This window comes from Poecilia latipinna, unplaced genomic scaffold, assembly GCF_001443285.1.
Source record: "Poecilia latipinna isolate Pla-1442-1.1 unplaced genomic scaffold, P_latipinna-1.0 Scaffold3508, whole genome shotgun sequence".
Classification (NCBI taxonomy): Eukaryota; Metazoa; Chordata; class Actinopteri; order Cyprinodontiformes; family Poeciliidae; genus Poecilia; species Poecilia latipinna.
Genome location: NW_015116124.1, coordinates 1 through 20,749, shown reverse-complemented (window position 1 = coordinate 20,749; position 20,749 = coordinate 1). Strand labels below are relative to the sequence as shown.

The 20,749-nt window shown below is 39.0% G+C and overlaps 2 protein-coding genes and 1 long non-coding RNA gene across 4 annotated transcripts; 2 read left to right on the top strand and 1 right to left on the bottom strand.

Annotated features, from left to right (window-relative positions):
• The first annotated feature begins 734 nt into the window (after positions 1 to 734).
• On the top strand, positions 735 to 13,664 carry atg10 (ATG10 autophagy related 10 homolog (S. cerevisiae)). Of its 2 annotated transcripts, none has more exons than XM_015024070.1 (7): positions 735 to 973; positions 1,272 to 1,378; positions 1,457 to 1,591; positions 1,673 to 1,841; positions 12,497 to 12,594; positions 12,676 to 12,773; positions 13,436 to 13,664. In XM_015024070.1, exons 2-7 carry the CDS (start codon positions 1,274 to 1,276, stop codon positions 13,557 to 13,559), a joined length of 729 nt encoding a protein of 242 aa, XP_014879556.1. In that variant the 5' UTR covers positions 735 to 973; positions 1,272 to 1,273; the 3' UTR covers positions 13,560 to 13,664. The 2 variants fall into 2 exon arrangements, with proteins under 2 accessions (XP_014879556.1, XP_014879557.1); XM_015024071.1 differs by having other exon boundaries at positions 12,676 to 12,769; positions 13,436 to 13,529.
• On the top strand, positions 3,798 to 9,554 carry LOC106941128 (actin filament-associated protein 1-like). Its single transcript, XM_015024072.1, has 3 exons — positions 3,798 to 3,957; positions 4,599 to 4,674; positions 9,367 to 9,554. Exons 1-3 carry the CDS (start codon positions 3,874 to 3,876, stop codon positions 9,537 to 9,539), a joined length of 333 nt encoding a protein of 110 aa, XP_014879558.1. The 5' UTR covers positions 3,798 to 3,873; the 3' UTR covers positions 9,540 to 9,554.
• Positions 13,665 to 18,735: 5,071 nt separating the features above from the next.
• On the bottom strand, positions 18,736 to 19,914 carry LOC106941125 (uncharacterized). Its single transcript, XR_001423272.1, has 2 exons — positions 19,287 to 19,914; positions 18,736 to 19,182 (listed from the first exon to the last, which is right to left on the bottom strand). It is a non-coding gene; the product is annotated as an uncharacterized LOC106941125 (long non-coding RNA).
• Positions 19,915 to 20,749: the final 835 nt, after the last annotated feature.

The following is a 20,749-nucleotide window of genomic DNA, read 5'->3' as shown; positions in this document are numbered from 1 at the left end:
TCCAGCATTGCCACCTGACCTAGACCTCATGCTAATCCTTTGCCCTGCCAAGTAAAATTTTCTGGATCCATCTCTGCTGCTTGTCAACTCTTGTTGAATAAATACAACTGCATCTCAAAACCTGTAAATATGCAAAGTTCATTTATTCAGTTTGAATAGTGAGAGTTGCATTCATTACATGAGGCATTTTTTTGTCTTCATTTTGATGATTATGCATTACACACCTAATACAAACTTAAAATTTTGTTTCTCAAAAGATGAAAATATTACATGAGTTGAATAATGAAAATGTAGGATGATGAAATATGTCTTGGCCACACAATCATGGGAAAGTCTGGTCAGTTAGAAGTTGTCATGCAGGCAGCCATTAACACCATTATCAAGAAGGTTAGGCTGTAAAAGGTCATTGCCAATGGCAGTATGTGTGTGGATATGTATGTAAACACACACACAAAAAGTATATATATATATATATATATATATATATATATATATATATATACACACTTTTTGTACTACTATTACTATTGTAAGGACAGGAATATGATCTTAAAGACCTGTTGGGAACTGAAGGAAACTTCGATGATATTTATAGATTAAGGAAAGCAATATTTATTTATCTTCATAATACAAAATTAAAAATGGAGTTTAATAGCTGTAAAGTAGTGATGCTACATACTCGTGTACAGTAGGTGGCGGTATACACTGAAAGTTGTTTGCGATCTGCCACAATAGGAAGAAAAAGAAGAAGACGACGAGGATCTCTCCAAAAAGAAATTCCTGCTTGAAAATGTAGATATTTCTCTTACTTTTAAGTCCGACTCTATAATGTTCTTAAGCGTGGTCAGAGTTAGCTGTAGCAGTAAGCTGCTAGTTCCTCTGCGACGTTTTGCTAGCGCCATGTAAAGGAGTCTGGCTGGAGCTGGAGCAGAGTTATATCTCCGATACAAGTACCGACTCCATGGGTTCATAGGTATGTACTCGTTTTGTAGAAGTACAACAAGATGTTGGAATCTAGTTTTTTAGTAGAGAGGATGCTACAAACTCTTAAACCAGAACTTTTCGACATATTTTTACAAGAGGCACGCGCTCACTCCCATGTAACTGCAGCTTTCTTTAATCCGTTTTGCCAGGACTGTCATTACAAAAACTATATATTTTGTGGTTTAGTTTGAATGTGGTTTTCTGTGTGTGTGTGTGTGTGTGTGTGTGTGTGTGTGTGTGTTGGTGTGTGTGTAGTCCCTCATTCTCTCCATGTCTCGTCCTATCAGACATGAGCTGTAGTGTCCTGGATGAGGAGCAGTTCCGTCAGTGCTGCCAGCTGCTCCTTCAGCGCTCTGACCAGTTGGGGGATGGCTGGAGCTGGGAAGCCGTTCAGGTGAGGAGGTTGTACTTCCTCTGTCACTGCGCACACAGCTGAAGAGTTAAAAGGCATTATGGTATTTTCTTAATACAGGGCTCAGAAGAGGGCTACCTCAGAAAGACTGCACTAAGGTCAGTTCCTAGTGACTGGGGTCCACTTCATGACCAGGAGGGGTTTAGTTTCCACCCACAGACTCTATGTGACTCTACTGGACATGAAAAGGAAGAAGTAAATACTTGTTTTACTTTGAAGCATGTAAAGATCACAGAGTCAGACATACTGAGCTCCACTGTGTCTGCTCTTTCACAGCAGGACCCAGTGGCCTCCACTGGTTCTGACTTCCTCAGAGCTGAAGAAGAAGATGATGGTAGCTGCACAGGGACTAACAGCAGCAGCCTGGTGGTTCAGTACGAGTATCACATCCTGTTCTCCTGCAGCTACGGAGCTCCTGTCCTGTATTTCAGAGCGTTCACTTTGGGTTAGTCACACAGAAAGCAGCATCTTACATTCACTCTGCTTTTTAGCAGTGCATTAAGTCGACATTTTTAGGAAGCAAAATCATTTTTTGATTAAAGGTTTAGAGTTTTCATAACTAAAGGTTCTATAAGAGTGCTTGGTTATTCCCGCCTGAAACAGCCCCCTCCCTAGCCTCTGAAGAGAAAGTCAAACATTAATTTTTGACATTTATAAGGGGAGTATTAAAGCTTGTTGCAATAACTCCAGTTTGACGTGAACACCAGCTGAATCAAATCATCACCGTCCTGGATCAGAGCAGGCTACCCACAGAAGCGGGTTGGTCTGTGCTGACTGGAGTAGCCAGAGGAAAGTCATCTGCAGGCATGATGAAGATATAGGAAATAACAGCAGCAATGATTTTAGTTTGCAACCCTTTCTTTGAATGTAACATATTAGATTATTTTTTAACTTGCTGTTTTTGGATGTAAAGAAACTGAAAATGGCACAAGATTTTTTTTAACCACAAGCACAAAGCAGATCTCCATTCTGTCATGAGAAACCCAAAGAGCAGCTCTCAGAACTCCCACTCTTGTGGCAGCTTGTTGGAGTAGCTCTGTTACATTATCTGCAATCTATATTTTTTATGTTTTTGCAATTGGCTGATCAAAGAATTTACAGGTGATGCAGTTCATGTGTAAATACGCTACTTCATAGGAAGATCAATAGTCAGGTTCTGTCAGACACAACAGACAACATAGAAATGGAGATAGAAGCTAGTAGAGTCTACTACTATTAACATTATATTACACTAGAGCAGGGGTNCACTTAACCAGGTCTTTATCTGGTTAAGTGTTTATAAATGAAACTATGAATGACACGTACCTCTGGTTGGACTGTGTGATCCAGTAAGTACTTCTATAGTTCTCTGTCCAGTCCAGTAACAGCTATTTAGGGTCTAATCTTAATCTGCAATAAACGGGGCGGCAGTAACTGGTTATACTGCCACAGAGCTCCACTAGCATTAAAAAGAGCTCCCAGCGCTGCCTGTCTGACGTTTCTCCCAGCGTGTTTTGCTCTCTAGCCAGGTGTTCTGTCATCTGTAAATAAAAACTGTCAGCAGTGCATTTGTTTTTATCTTGTGAATGTAGTAATCACTTGTTAGAGCCTTGAACAATTTTGCTCGTACAATGACTCTTTGGTGTATCACAAACAGGATTTTTTTAGTTAATATGAAAATTACAACATATTTAGCCCATATGCAATTAATCTTGAATCCCTTTAATTAAAAGTCATATTTGGCACCCAAACTCTGACTCCAGTTTGCTCAGTAGTACATCAGGCAGCCACAGTGGTTGCTTCTTTCCAATCGAAGATATACAGTCCATTCCCGCCCCCTCAGCCTCTGAGTCGCTCTCTTAGCCAGACCTATTGGGCCACAGTCTGTCATTTCCCCAACCAGACCCAATTATGCTTCCGGCAAGCCAAAACCCGACAAGTTGAGGACGCCAGTGAAGCCAGAGCTGGTCTAGACTGCATGTGGATTGGACATAGGAGAGGTTTTGTGCGTTAAAGAGTGTATTGGCAGATTTTTACATTTCCCACTACCCACCATTTGGGTTATGCATGTAGATCCCTTTCACTGCCAAGCCAAGATTTGATATGCAGGGACCACCTACTTCCTCTGCAGTTACTAGAACGCCGGGTCTTCATTGCTTTTGATCCCTTAACTTAAAGACTAACTTATGGTCAGTCTAGTGAAGGATAACATATTAGAGACAGGGTAGAGACCATACATGTGGACCTCATTGGAAGGCTTTCTACATTGAGCTGCTTAATTAGGTGGTATGTTGCAAAAAAATATTCACATATTTTAAAATGAGGAATCCGCCTATTTGTTATTGACCTTCGTTACTGGATAATATTCTGCCAATCTGAGTTGACATATTGATGTATAAACTGAATTCACTCTGCACTCATTCATTATATGGGTTTTTTCATTTGTATAATGTCCTCAGCATTCCAATTAAAATAGTATTCCTTCTGTTTTCAAGGTGATGAGGGAGGTGTGTGTGAATGGAAGTGCAGACCTCGATGGAGCTGCATCTGGATTACCTGTCCTCAAAGCAGAACTGGAGAAGGTAAAAAATAAAACCCACATGTTCTAAAGATTGATGGCGTTGCAAAGTATGTCTGCTCTTTAAGCATGTTTTCCCGCCTGATAGTTCAGTAGACTCTATTTGATTGGGGACCAAAATTGCAACATTTGTAAAATTTTTGCCTTGGTATTTCAAGTTTATTATTCTTTTAAATAATTTTATTAGATATTCTCTGTCCTAGTTACTGTTTTTGAACTAAACTTAATTTGGTGACATACTTGATAGACGGGGCAGAATTTGGTTTTCCACAAAAATCTACATTTTTTCCCATTTAGGCAAGAGGTGGACAGTTAACCAAATCGGTTGTTACAGCAATAGATGCAAAGGTTTCCAGAGCCGTTAAAACATGAAGTGCACATTTATCACTTGCCTCCTGATGTGTTTGCAGCAAATATGAACTGTACTGCAAACCCTTGATAAGTTAACACTGCAGATTGAGAGTCGGCTTTATCAGCCAGTTCAACCTGCTACAGAAATTCCTGGAATTTTTATGTTGTACATTACGTTTAGATTGCAACTTTGGCACTGTTGTGCCTTTTTCAACCCTTCAGTATTGAGGAACTATGCTGGTTACTCCTCTTTGAAGCCACTCCTCTTCTGCTTTGGTGATTTTCTGTTGACAGAGAACATCATCTGACCGGCCGAGCTCAGATGGTGAAGCAATCCATGAGAATGGACACAGTGACGGCAAAGATCAAGGTGAGAGTCACAGGAAGTAAACAATGTGGAACATTTCGGTTGACTTTAGCAGCATGTAAACATACAGTTCATGTCATCGGGGCACGGTAAAGGGGGGAAAAGTTAGGATAATTCCAAGGGTCCCTGACCGACAGAGGGCCCTCCACAAAATAATTTTGTGTTTTTCTTCATAGAAATAGAAAAAAAACTGGGGCCCTGTCAATTACAAAATTAATTATATCATGTTCTTTAAATTGTTTTCATCAGTAAAAAATAAATATTACCACTCAAAGACCAAAACGCACACATTCATATTTGCACTGAAACCCCAACGACCCTCTGGATCTGCATGAAATGGTTCATTCCTGCTTGGCATGCTTGACAGTGATGATGTTCAGCAGCAGTCAGTAGAAAACAAGAAAGACTGTGGCATTTACTATGCTGCTAAGAAAAATAGTAAAGTCAGGTTTACAAAAAGAGAGAGAGAGAAAAAGACAAGACTGTCAATCTGGAACCAATTTTTTCTCTGTGAGGTGATTAGGCTGTGTGAGATTATCAACCATTTAGCACAGTTAGCTTAGCTACAGACTGTTTGCCTCCATTTCACTACCATTTAAAGAAGCAAGGAAACAAAAATCTATCAACATATTCATATATTTAAGTTGTCCCTGTACCTTTTACCACACTTAACAGACAAGTCAGTCAGCAGCAGCTCTAACCCCGATACCAGCATAAGCCCTCACCCCTGTCCCAGTGAAAAAGGTGAGCAACACTGTGTTCAGTGACAAGTTAGTTAGTGTCATTCCAATGAGTCTATGCAGATTTTTATTGTCTCACTGCTCTTTTGACAATTATACAACAAAACAATATATTTATTAGTGACAGGAATTCAAACAATCTTTATAAAATTATTATAAAAAACAGCCTCTTGTCAGTCCAGATGGTCCTGCCTTAGCTTGCATTTAAATTACAGATATCTGTTGCCACGTCCCTCCTGACCCGTACCCTCTGTAGAGAATAAAATCATTAACTTCTGGCTCGTTATATTCTCTTGTCCTCCCAGATTCAGTCAGTCAGTCAGTCAGTCAGTCAGTCAAATTTTATTTGTATAGCACATTTCAGCAGCAAGGCATTTCAAAGTGCTTCACATAATTAAAATAAAAGCAGCATGTGACATTGAAAAAACAGTGAGAAAGAGAAAGACATTTTGAAAAAGATTAAAAAAGATAAAAACATTAAAACCCACACCCCTTCTAGGACTTCAGTTAAACGTCATTTAACTGGGGCTCTAACCCCAATGATCAATGATCCCATGCGTGGAAACAAAAGCCACATAGAGATGACAGTCAACGCTCCACGTTATACATTTTCAGAGTTTATTCTAACATTTAAAAGTATAAAATCACATTGACAACACAGACACTTCAAACACACTAAAACAGACATTCATTTACCTGAGACAAATAGAAATGAAGAAAGACACAAGGAAAGAAAGAAAGGAAAAGACATCTTTGGGGAGTTGCAAAAGCAAATCTGGTTTGTTCCTCACGTGCACAAATTTTTATAGCAAAGGCGTATTCTTCTCTTTAATTTATTCAAATAAGGTGCATCTTTGTTCATCCAACCAGGAGCTGTCTCGGATCCTCTTAAAAGTTAGAAACTCCCTACAATTTGTTTTCAAGATCAAACATCAGTTGTCCCTTTATCTAAACAAAGTGGAAGCAGAGCTTCTCCTCCACTGGCTGAACTCATACTGTTATGTGATCTGTGAAAATGGCTTTTCACAGATCAGTGTGAAAGCCGGAACTTCTCCTGATTCTTTCCCACACAGACAAAAGGCAGATCAAAAGATTTAGCAGGCAATCTGCTATAGCTACAGGTAACCAAAAGATTAGTCCAAAAACTATATTTAGGCTATTTCAATCAAGACATGTCGTTAACAACTAGGAAAGATTACAAATTAGATTGTGTTTTACAGATATTCTATGTTGCATTCAGTTTTACACCAGCTGTTTAAATCTTATCAAGATGGTCAAAAGGTTAAACTCACACAAACAGCCATGACCCCCTGTGAATGCCTGCTCAGTCCACAGAGGTTAAGAACTGTGTTTTAAATGATAGAAAACTAAAACTAAACTATTTTAATTCAACTTATTGTGCTATATTTAATAGAAACATCCTACAAATGAGATGTGTACTGGACCATGGAGACGATTTAGAACCAAATTTTCTTATTTTAAAACGCTGTTAATTTTATATAATGTTGTACATGTGGTTAAGTTTTAAAACTAGCATATTTTAAATTTATTTTCCTAACACCTCCTAAGTGAAATTAAAGCTGCAGTATGCAACTTTTATTAACAAAAAGCACACATTTGTTAAGACTGTCAATAAATTGAGAGATTACCTGAGAATAATTTAATTCCTCTGCCTTCCTTCAGTGCTCTCTAGAAACAACCAATCAGAGGCAGGAGGTGGGTTTTAGCGCTTTCAATCACAATCTTTAGCCGTCAGTAGAAGATCAGGGAGGAGCTGGAGGAGATTCACGTTTTCACAGTTTATCTGTCTCATAACAAACTGTCACGACAAGAAAGCAAGGCAGTTACATGCCTTTAAGATTGTGGTGCTTTTTATGGGTCCAATAGACTCAAGAAATTGTAACAGCAGGGGGGCCCAATTTAATTTTTTGTCATGGAACCCAAGTTTACTGGCAGTGCCCCTGCATGTCATCACTGAGTACACAAACTTTTCCTGTAAAAGTTCTACATTTGAGAGAAGATAATGACTGAAATCCGTCAAATCAACTTATAATAAAAATACATTTACACAAAAAATAAGCACATTGACTGATTTGCTGCTGGGATTGTTTCCTCCTGCTGAAACTCACACCAAAGCAGAGAATCTGTCAAAGCACACCAATTATTTACCATCAGCAGGCCAAATTCATGTGGAAACAAGTAGCACTTTGCTTGTCTTCTCAATTATTTGGGTCGTCAGCTGAATGTTAACTCTGTGCTTTTGTTCCCTCTTCTTTTTGGTTGAGTTCTGCTACATTGACTCTGAAGTGCATTTCATCCCAGATGCTGAATGTTAATGTTTGTTTTTTCCTGTCTTTGCCAAATCATCCTCAATTGGTTCAGCTTATTACCCAGAAACGTACAAAGCAAACATAACATTGCTCATTTTCTGTCAAATCCCATCATGATCAACCATGTTCTTTTTGTAAGGTGTCACACAGAGTACCGATCAACTCAAGTAAAAGTTTTCTTTCTAAATAGATTTTACATCAGTTAATAGCTGGAAGAACAGTTTATCACATGCCACCTGCATGCAAAGCTTTACGTACAGTGCACACTTCAAACCAGAAGCTTATGTAAACTGACTAAAAAGACACATTCATCTTTTTTTCACTTTCTGAAGTTACACACTTCTCTTGTTTTAGGTCTGTTAAAATGACCCAAATTCTATTTTCTAAATGCAACAATAATAAGAGAAAAATATGTCAAAGATTTATTTGCATATAAACATTGAAGAAAAGGTTAAGATGTTGTCATGACTTTGGAAACTTCTATTAGGTTAAAGCTGCCGAATAATTTTGATAATGTTTTTTTTTTCATATTTGTTAAAACTGTCATTATGTTGTGACACTTTGCTATGAGATGGGTAATCTGTGGTAAGATCAATTTCCTCCTCATCCTTCCTGAGCTACAATTGCTGTCTGAAGAAATGCATTGCTCCCAACAACAACCGATCAGAGGAGGAAGGTCTTAGCAATGCTGCTAAATGTGCTAATGGTGGAGAAACAACTTACCATTTCAGGAAAACCATTTGTCCGCTGTCATCGGTGGTCATACTAACTAGTCCGAGCATTCACAAGATGCCATGCTAGCTGCAGCGTCCCAGAGAGCAAGTGGGGCAGGGGAATAGAGGATGAGCACCACCAAATGAGATTGTGAAGTCTAGTTCATCCTTAGGAATAATTTCCAGATTCTTGAAGGTGCCACGTTCTTCTCAAATAAGAACATGGTACAACATGCAATAGAAACCATAGAAATTTGGCCTATAATTGAGATTTGCAGTCTACCAGCTAACCGCAGGTTAGACAGAGGGAAGCGAGGGGTATAAGTGGACACTGAGTCAATGTGACCCCGCTGAGACACACACAGGGTAAGATGGCATTTTGTTCTAATGCAGACGTCGTCAGAATAATGCACACATAATATCTTCTTGATTCTTTCACATTAAAACCCAGCGCAAACCCCAGTTTTCACTAAACAAATAGACCAAGCTGCACCCCAAAGTCTTGGCTTACTAAATGTCTGCTCTCCCTCCAGCAGAATGAACCCAGTCATGTTTTCTCTTCTCTCTTTATATTAAAACTGGAACAAACCAACTTGTTGCACTACTGGAGATTTTTGGATTTAAAATAAGCAAAATTCACAGATGATGATTAGCTTTTGATTATAAACTTGCTCTTTGTTTATAGTAATATTTGTGGTATCTCTGTTTCTCCTTGCTGTCCTTACTGTACTGATTTAGTAATCCACATAAATGAGCAGGTAATATGTTTCTATAGTAATTCCCCAAGCTTGAATTATTATATAGTAGTGAATGTTCTGCAGAGGTATTTCAACTGAAACAATGCAAAGTTTTAATTATTTTTGTTTTAATCACTAACTGTGAATTATGACACAAAAGCCTTGATTATTTCAGGAAAAGCAAAGAAAAACTCCAAATCAGAGCAGAAAACTGGGACTGTTGGAAAGGGAGCCAGCAAGAAGATCACCAAGATCATCAGTCTGGGGAAGAAAAAGCCATCCACAGATGAACAGACTTCATCTGCAGAGGAAGATGTTCCTACCTGTGGTAAGACTGGGTTTCATTAATCACATTTAGAAAATGTCTTCTCAAAGGCATGACTCATGTCAATTCCATGTTGGAAGGCCCTGTTCATCAATGCACTGATGACTTTTTAGTACCACATAAAACTTTCAATTTCCTGTTTTTGATATTCACATTTACTCTCAACATTCTACTTCTGCTTTTGTTGGAGCCAGGGCGCAAAAGTTAGGACAATTCCTAGGGCCAGTGACCGACAGGGGGCCCTCCTGAAAATAATTTTTTAATTTTTCTTCATAGAAATAGAAAAAAATTGGGGCCCCGTCATTGGTGGTCATGCTAACTAGCCTGAGCATTCACAAGATGCCAGGCTTGTGAATGCTCACAATGCTATGAGATGGGTAATCTGTGAATAGATCAATTTCCTCCTCATCCTCCCCTGAGCTACGATTGCTGTCTGAAGAAATGCATTGCTCCCAACAACAACCAATCAGAGGAGGAAGGTCTAACTTTTGCGCCCCTGGCTCCAACAAAAGCAGAAGTAGAATGTTGAGAGTAAATGTGAATATCAAATTAAACATTAACAATAACTAACAATATTAGTTATATCGTGTTCTTTAAATTGTTTTCATCAGTAAAAAATAAATGTTACCACTCAAAGACCAAATACACACATCCATATTTGCACTGAAACCCCTAACCCCCTCTGGATCTGCATGAAATGGTTCATTCCTGCTTGGCGCGCTTGATGGTGACGATGTTCAGCAGCAGTCAGTAGAAAACAAGAAAGACTGTGGCATTTACTATGCTGCTAAGAAAAATAGTAAAGTCAGGTTTACAAAAAGAGAGAGAGAGAGAAAAAGACAAGCCTGTCAATCTGTAGCCGAGGTGGTTAGAATGTGTGAGATTATCAACCATTTAGCACAGTTAGCTTAGCTACAGACTGTTTGCCTCCATTTCACTAGCATTTAAAGAAGCAAGGAAACAACAATCTACCAACTTATTAATATATTTAAGTTGTCCCTGTACCTTCCTCGTCCTCCACTTGAGAGCAGACCCATCAAATAATTTCTTCTCTCAGCAGTTCCTCTCCTCCCCACCTCACTCACGTGTGTAACAAGATCCTGCCACAATTGAGGAAAGTCTGACACTGTTTGCCTCATAGGAAGCTTTTCCTTCTCCTCCTCACACTTGCTTGCTAAAACAGCCGTTTTGTCTGTCAAACTGTCAGCTTTGTGTTCCCCCCTGCCGCCGCACTGCTTATGCTGCTGCATAGATGCCCTGTCAGCTAGCTAACAGTGTTCACTCGCCTGCATGAACAAGCCGAGTGAACACTGCAACGCTGGTGTAATGCAACACAAAACACAAATGCCAGTGTTCACGTTAGAGGCTGTCATGAAGCCGAGTGAACAGTTAGCTAGCTCCACCATCCTGGCTGTAACACAGAGGAAGCCAACCTGCTGCTGCATGACATGGTGTATATCATGTCATGATGTGAATTATCAACTGGTGTTACACCATAGTGACAGAGTCACGTATCTTGTAAAATGCCGCTGATTCTACCAGTTGCTACAGTTGAATATCTATAAAGCTTCATGGCATGATGCGAAGCCGAAAGATGCCGTCAAGAATGAACATGACATGGACTAAACACCAGCGCACACTCACTCCAAGTATGGAAAGAAAACTCACTAGGCTGGCACATCTGAAAGTGAATATGTACGAAGACATGTATAACCTCTGTGTGTCTTGCCAATCACCGAAATAAAATTGTATGTTCTCACCAAGTCTATGCGTGTGTATGCATAAAAAATTAATAATAAACCATTCTTCTGTCACACAGCTACTCTGTAAATTACTTATCCTGTACATAAAAACAGGGTGAGGTCTGACACGTATGCGCCAAAGTACACTTCTGGTTTTACATTGCTAGTGCTAATTAGCATTAGCAATAATGCTAAGTATGGCTAATGCTAAGTAGTAATAACTTTCTGCTGAATAGGTCACGATGGCATGCTGTAAGATGCGTGGTGGTAGGAAGGATACAACAAAGAACAATGATGTTGTACGATATTCTCATTTATTGGACCATAAGAAACTCGCGGCACAACGTACGATGCAACAGCTAGTCAATGTGACACCAACAGCCACACATTCTACATGTCTTGATATAAATTATGAAGTGATTTTACACTACAGTGACAGAAGACGAATGTAGCTTGTAAAATGCTGCTGATTCGACCAGTTGCTATGGTTGAATCTCTTTAAAGCTTCACGTGTCAAACACCACCACTCTCTTCACATGTGACCTCCATACGTAACGTGGTCCGTCGAGAAAAGAACAAGTGTGATACAGAGTTGTCGCCAAACTGCACAATGACTATTTGTCGTCACCTTTCAATAAGGGCCGTGCAGAGACCACTAAAGGGGCAGGTGCTCAAAAATAAAAGGGACACATCTAACCGCATTCTANAGTAGACGTTCTGTGGGTCTTCAAAAGTTTCTTGAATCATTGTATAACTGGACTGTTATCCAAGGCTTGTGAGTTAGCTGGTTTTAGCTGACCAGCTAGTCTGAGCTCTAGATTTTCTCTTGAGCATCATCGATCACTTCACTCTTCACAACTGTATCTCTGCTGACTTTGAATCCTTCATGACTCCTGCAGCTAGTTGTTAGCTCTCCTGCTAGTCTGTGCCGCCATCTGTCTGAACTCTATTCTACCTCAGCTGGAGCCAAACAGCTCAAAGTAAATCTGCACAATGTTTTTGTCTGACTGGCTGTGTGGCAGAAAGCAGCACAGTCCAGCTCCTGTCTGTGCACAGCCTCATCATTGTCCTGCATCAGAGCAGAGACAGAGGAGTCACTTCAGGAGTTTGACTTCCCGGCCTATTGAGGTGCAGTTATCTGTGAACAGAACATGGCAAATGATGTGTGTTGCAGAGGATTTACATTTGACCTTGGGTGTAATTTAGTGCTTTATGTGTTTTTTGCTGTTCTTTCTCAGAGGGGAAGAGCCTGGCATTAGAGGAAATGTGGAGCACCATCCACCCAAACTACAGGCTGCGTCTTCAGAACTGCCCTCTGAATGCAATAAGTCAGCAGGTAGGAACTCCTAACCTCCTCCTGGTGCCCAGAGGTCTCTGTGAAGCTCTGCTGAAACCTCATTCTTAGTGTGTGTGACAGGAGCACCCCTTGCTGGGCCAGCCGTTCTTTTTCCTTCACCCATGTAGAACAGAGGAGTTCATGGGACTTATGCTGCAGGCTGCTCAAGATCAAGGCAGGTAGGGTCATGACCTAGTTCCTAGTTCTCAATCCAAGAAAGGCCCACTGCTTAAGAACGACTAAGATGATGACATTTTGCTGATGATTCTATGCTCTTCCTGTCCACTTTACCAAACTCCTCACTTCCACCTTCCTCCCTCACTTCCTGCTCAGCTGAAATGAAATCCTTGTTTGCATCAAACTTCCTTAAACTTTTCAGTAATAAAACAGAAAACATGATGTAAGATGTGTTTTTAATAAATCCTGTAGCTGTGTGTGTTGAGTCAGATAATAAAGCTGCGTAGGTTTAAGTGCATGTGGTGTCAGTGTTGCTTGAGCTTTCTTGATGGAGTGCAGCATATTGAAGGTGACCTGCAGGAACTTCAGTCAGGATAAATTATGTTGCTGTTAAAACAAAAGTCCTAACACCTTTGCTAAGTGAGTAAATGTAATACTTATGAAGTAAAGAGGGAGTTTTCAGACCTGTTCAGACCAGTCAGTCTGATTTTCAGACTGACTGGTTTTAGGAACAATTATTTTGGGGACTTATGATGGGAAATATTTCAATATGAGGCCAAGTAATGATCAAAGAATAAAAGCTTTCAGTTTCCTTTATAATAATGAGGTTTCATCAGTTTGAAACCATTTTAACCCATTGACTTGTATGTTTCCATGCCAACAGGCCAGTGAACTATGTGCTGTCATGGCTGAGTGTGGTGGGGCCTGTTGTGGGTCTGGATGTTCCTCTGCAGTACTGCACACCGCTCCATTCTGCTGTTTCACTCAACAGCACAAAACCCGACTGAAGCTGAACACACACCTGGAGATGTCTGTCTTGTTTTTTTCCATGTAACTATTTCTAATACCCAAAATAATTATGTTGGTATGGTCATTAAAATGGTTCAAATGAGGGTGTGTGTGTGTGTGTTTCACAAACTAAACTTAATTTTCATTTTGTAAACTGAAGACTTGTGTATATTTTTTTATGAAGTATTGTTCTGGAGTTTTCTTTAGTTCCCAACTTCTGTCAGTAATCAGATTACTGTTATGGAGTCTCTTCCACATTTAGCTTTGTTAACTACTTATAGCTTAGATCTATTTTTATATACATATTCACTGTAGGAAACTTTTAAAGAAGCCCCATTTTATTTCTCTTACATTTTAAAATAAAAAAGCAACAGAACTTTTGGTAAAATAGGATGGATACACACCATGAGGTTTGTTTCAAATGAAAAAGGAACTCCACATAGTTTCTAACCCAAGAAAATATATCAAAAATATATTTTTAGTACTTTTTGAGTCATTCTGTCAATGAAATTCAATGCTACAAATCTGAAACCTGCACTTAGAGGTGCTGGTCATGAAAAAAGTTTATTTAAATCAGTAATTTCATTCAAAAAGTGAAATTTGTATATTATATTCATTCATTACATACAGATGAAGATATTTCAAATGTTTATTTCTTTTAGTGTTGATGATCTTTACTACTAATAACTCCAAATTCAGTATCAGAAAATTTGAATATTGTGAAAAGGTTTGATATTGAAGACCCCTGGTGCCACGCACTAATCAGATAATTAGCTCAAAAAACCTGCAAAGGTTTTTAAATTGTCTCTCAGACCAGTTCTGTAGGCTACACAATCATGGGGATGACTGCTGACTTGACAGTTGTCCAAAAGATGACCTTTGACACCTTGCACAAGAGGGCAAGACACCAAGGTCATTTCTAAAGAAGCTGGCTGTGCACAGAGCTCTGTGTCCACATACATTCATAGAGAGGTGAAGGGAAGAAAAAGATGGACAAACAATCAGGGTAACCGCACCCTGAAGAGGATTGTGAAACAAAATGCGTTGAAAAACGTGGGAAAGATTCCCAGACAGCGGACTGCAGCTGGAGTCAGAGCTTCAAGAACCACCACACAGAGGACCTGGGTTTCAGCTGTCATTTTTCCTTGTCAAGCCACTTGAACAAGAAACAGCATCAGAAGCATCTCAGCTGGGCTAAAGACACAAAGGACTGGACTGCTGCTGAGTGGTCCAAAGTTATGTTCTCTGATGAAAGTGAATTCTTCATTTCTTTTGGAAATCAAGGCCCCAGAGTCTGGAGGAAGAGAGGAGAGGCACAGAATCCATGTTGCTTGAGGTCCAGTCAAAGTTTCCACAGTCAGTGACGGTTTGTCCGTCCACTGTGTTTTCTGAGGTTAAAGGTCAACGTAGCCGCTTACCAGGAAGTTTTAGAGCACTTCAGGCTTCCTGCTGCTGACCAACTTTATTGAGATACAGATTTCATTTCCCAACAGGAGTTAGCTCCTGCACACAGAGCCAAAGCTACCAGGACCTGGTTTAGGACAAAGACATGCCTGTTCTTAACTGGCCTGCAAACTCACCTGACCTGAACTCCATAGAAAATCTCTGGTCTGAGGAAGATGATGTGATACATCAGACCCAACAATTCAGAAGAGCTGAGGGTCACTAGCACGACCTGAGCAATGCCACAGACTGATGGACTCCATGTCACGCCGCATTGCTGCAGTAACTGGGCTAAAGGAGCCCAAACTAAGTACTCAGTGCTGCACATGCTCATACTTTTAATGTTCATAGTTTTCAGGTGGCCAACATTTCTAAAAATCCTTTTTTTGTGTTGGTCTTAAATCATATTCTGATTTTATTAGATAAAGAATTTGTAGTTTTCATTAGTTGTCAGTTTTAATCATCAAGATTAAAAGAAATAAACATTTGAAATATGTCAGTCTGTGTAACAAATGGATATAGTATACAAGTTTCCCTTTTTTGGCTGGAATTGCTGACATAACTTTTTCATAATATTTTAATTTTATGACCAGCACCTGTACATGTATGTTATCAACAGCCATTCTGGAAGGTCTTAGGAGCCATTGCAGGTTACAGACCCAAACTTTAACCATTAAAGTTTAATGCAAACCCAAATATTTAGTAATCTTTGAAGTTTGCTGTACCCTAAGTCAGAAAATCCTCCCTGAAAGGACAACTGTAGATCAGGACAATGCTTTTAGTTTAACAGGATTTAAAAACAGAATTTAGTTCAAATGTTACTAATGGTGTAGTTGGGGTGTAGAGCAGATCAGCCACATGAAAACACTTGCTGTGAGTTATGACAACCAACAGATGGCGGCAGAAGCTCACAGGTGTGGAGAGAAAGACTTCAGGTTTCTGAAAGCTTTCATCTGAATGAAAGTTGATCATTTATGGAAACGACAGGGGGAAACATTTAATGTGCTAGAATATGTCAATAATAAAACACCCAACACTAGATAATCAATATTAGATTTCATTAGTTATTTTTATAGTTGGTGTTAATTGACAGTGTAAAGTCATTTTGCTGATTATGGCTGACAGCTAATGAAAACCATAAATTCAATTGATCATAAACTGAGAACCTTAATCTACATAATCAAAGAGAAATATCCTGATTTGATGATAGTCCAACAGAGGCTCTCCATCCTCAATTGACCATGGCTCACAAACTGTCATTGCTAAAGAAGTTCACAGAGTTCTTTGTCCACAGCATGCTAAGAAAGGTTTAGTGGAAGGAAAATGCATGGTTGAAAAAGGGACACAAACAACTGTGATAACTGCAGCTTCGGTGAGATTGTGAAGCAAAAGCCATTTGAGAGTTTGGGGAGATTCACAAGGTGCTGACTGCAGCTGCAGTCAGAAACCAAAGTCTGAAGGAAACGAGGAGAGTCAGCTGAACCACAGGCTGACCCCCTCCATGCCACACCGCATTAACACAGTAACTCAAGCAAAAGGAGCCCAGACCATGTGCATGTACTGTACATATACTTTGGATACACATTTAGTAAGCTCACAATTCGGGGTTAATATCTTTTTTATATATAACATTAGCCTTCAAAATGTATAGAAACATGTTTTGAATGGATCACCATGAAATTAATAGATAAAATATGAGTTTTACTTTTTGAGTTGAATTACTGACATAAACCTTTTGGAGGTTTACTCTGATTTAACTGTAATCTTCAAACAGAGGCTGGGTTAGTACCTCTTGTTTCTCCAGAAGGAGCCCAGTGGGGGGATGTAGACTCATACTGGTTGTACTGGTGGAGGGGTGTGGGGTTATCATTGATGATGGTAGATCGTCACCTCACGCCTTTAAACTTGTGGGATCTTAGTTCCAGTTTGCCACACAGTCTGATATTCTTCTCCAGTCAGTCACTGACTGACACGACCTGCAGAAAATCTGTAAGAGATCTTTGACCGGACTGAGTGGATTTTCCTGCTGTCAGCAAGTTTCTCTCTCCAGGACTCTGACACATGATGGAAGAAGTCCTTGAAGTAACATTTGAGTCCAGGCAGTCCTCATCCCATCTCAGCAGTCTGCATCCTCTGCCCCCCTCCCCCCTCCCCACCGAGCTGTCCTCTCTGTTCCTTCTTGTTCATTCACCTTGGCTGTCTGGCTCTGTGCCCTGGATTAACGGCCATTCCTTCTTCTGAGAGCAGGTACCCTGTGTTCAGGACAATACAAACACTTTAGATCACTGCAGGGCTAAACTGTGTTGTTATAAAATGTTCAAATTACATCAAAGGGCCCTTAAAAAGGTCTGGAATGAATCAGAACTGTTTAGTGACAGTTATGATCCTCATCTTGACCTTTCAGGAACTGTTAGAACACAGAAGTAATGTGAATTGTGGAGTTGGGAAGAATCCAGACATGGGACATTTCCAGAGTATCATCGTGTTCCTAAAGTGGAGAAGAAGTACTGCTACTGATGGTAATGTTTTGAAGGAACCCACCAGTGAAACTGCAATCCTTTCTCATGCAACTGATTTTATTAAATATTTACCAAAAAAAAAGCTGTTTGATTTACTTCATTTAGTCAATGTGAATGAACACCTGCTTCATCAAATGTAAAATTAAAATTTTTGTGACGACATAAATAAATTGAGTTGAAGTTTGTGAACTATAAACCAAAGGTGTTGATCACAGTAACATAACCTTGGACAGTCTGGTTGGACACAAACGTCTTAAATCACTCAAGTCTAGGTGACAATTAAATGTTCACTCTGCCGTCTATCACACGTATCCTTCTGGTAGCTAAAGACAGTTTCTTTGTTTCTGGTTTTGAAGACTGTGAACAGAATAGATTCATTTGCCACATGCAATGTTTACCCAAAGGATTTATTACAACAGAGATTAATTAAGAAAACCCGAATAAGAAAACGTAGAGGTTGGGGGTGTAGCACAGTAATACAGCAGTATGAAGAGGGAGAGAAGAGGACCCAGCATTATTTGATGAATACCTTCACTGCAAGTATTCATCAACCTTCACTCGCTCCAATAGGATCCATTCTGATCCATTATGTCAAAAGAAAAACACAGTTTTGGATTCACTCTAACCACATCCTTCTTAAAACAATTAGAAAGTGTTCATCAGAATGGTCCACAGTAAGTGTCAAATAAATAGAATGACCAATGAAATTTTAAAACAGCTCCTCTCAAAGGCAAGTCAAAAAAATTGAATAGAATAATAAGTATATGTCAATAAAAATATAAAAATATTGTAGAAATACATAACAACTGGGACATTAAGAAAAATGAATACATAAATGATCAGTTTATAGATGGATTAGCTGTGTTCAGGGTAAAAACAGCTCTTGGGTAGAAATAGTTTTTTTGTGGGGTGTGAGGGGTCCTTGGTGATCAGCTGGTGATCTTTGTCACATGAGAAGCTAATCTGGGAGCTAAATTCCCTCATAATACACATCGCTTCTTGAAACATACATATCAAAGCTGAACTGTTGTTTTTCATTTATTTATTTATTTATTTATTTGTTTATTTGTTTGTTTGTTTGTTTGTTTGTTTGTTTGTTACTAATAGTTCATATTTGTTATTCTTTCACCCTTTTTACTTTTTTAGTCAGTTTGATTAGGTTCTTATTATTTTGTGTTTAATTGAATGTCACTGATCAATTTTTATATTTTGGAGAGAACTTGTTTATTCTATAAATCAGGCTTTCAGTTTGAAAATTCACCTTTTTTGTTCTGTAATATCATACTCCACCAGGCAGGTAATCATAAAACTACAAGTGAGAGTAAGAGCTGTTTGGCTATTAATTTATGATCATCAGGTAGTGGCCTTACTTTTTATTGTATTTAAAATCATTAACTTCAATAATTGTCTATGTCTTTTAGTAAGAGTTATTCAAGGACAAACCAAAACATTATTGTTGCAAAACAGATGCAAACATCAAAATGTGTAAATGTTTGACTCTAATTGAAAAATCTCATTTCGAACCTTTGTTACAGCAGGGAAGATACTGACTAATCATAACCTCTCATCACAACCCCACTTCATAGAGTAAGAGTACGCATCAGTTGCATATTATCCAGTGTACCGTTCAGCCAGCATTTCCTAAACACATTAGAATGTCCTGCAGCAGGAGAAAGACAAGGAGAAATTTTAAAATTACAAAAGCGGCAGAGAAAAAACCTCCCTTGTTCAGAAAGCAGTCCTGTGTACTCATGCAGGACTGACCAGCAGCCGGGGAAGTCAAGCTCCACTGGAGTCTGTGAAGTTAGTCAGCGTGGCCCTGCGGGCCCCTTTCACTCCGGGCTTATCCATAGCACAGTGAGCAGAAGGATTAAAGCAATAAGTGATAGCAATGAGCAGGCTCCAGGCCCTCTCGACCTGCTGTGAAGGGCCACGACCAGAATGGTGTGATCGGGACCAAGAAGAGGGTTCTGTGTGAAGTGACTAGTTTTCTGACTTTGTGTAAACACAGATTTAGATTAAAATTAATTAAAAAATTAAAATGAACCCTTGCTTCACATATATTTGGTGACATTACAATCTAGCACCTATAGCTGTCAAACACATTTCATAATTTTCTGCTTTTTTTCAGGTGAAACATGCTAACTGTTGCACCTTGTGTGAGCTAATATCTGAAAACTAACAACTAATCTCTTAGTCCTTAAACTATTTAGCAAAATAGTAAAAAAAAAAATCTTTTCTCTAAGACATTTTTTCTGACAACCAACAGGATCCTGTCCTGGTCAGGGATAGAAATCCTGAGCAGGTGGACTGACTGTAGACTGGACCTCTTCAAATAAAAGAAACAAAAGAATTCCTACTGAAGATGCTGTGATTTACTTTAATAAGCTTCCATTAGTTTACTGAAACAGAACCTGATGTCACAGTTGTGTCATCTGATGAAGGACAACTGGTTCAATCGTGGTGATAAGATGGAGCAGGTAGGCTGGAGAGAATCTCCCAGTTTGAAGTTACACCTTGGCTTCATTTCCATGACTCCTGAGCAGGGCCGTGCAGAGACCACTGAAGGGGCAGGTGCTCAACAACAAAAAAAGGGCACATCTTACCGCCTTCACAACGGACAGAATAAAGCCTCACAGCTTTCAGAGTTTAATAAACAATGATAAATTACAAAATTGTGAGATATACAATCAAAGCTAACAAACATCTCTATATAGAGCATACAACTATGCATATGTAAGATATTTTATTAGTAATTTCTTTTTGCAGGTCTATTTTGTTATAGGAAAGTATTGCAATATTCAAACCCGCAATTTAGCAGAATATGTAAATCAGAGCTAGACCACCAGACATATTTTGCAGAATTACACTATTAAAAATATAAACAAGGGCACAATGCAACCTTTTAGTGTACTGTAATCTGCAAAAAGAGCTGCCTGTTTGCTACACTTGCAGTGAAGATGAAGATGGTCCATTCAGGAAAGCAAAGCTGCATCAAACTTTAATGTGGAACTGCAGAAAAAATAAAAAAAGCAAAAATTGAACTGTTAATGCATATCACCATGAGAAAAGCCTACTGAGTTTTGCTTAAAATAAAAAAATAAAAAAATAAAAAAAATTAATCAAACATTTTTGACTCATGAAGTTAACTTCGTTTTTGCAAAACAAACTTATTTGTGCTTGTCATAAATCTTTTCTTGCTATTCTAAGTTTTTGTTTGTGACTCA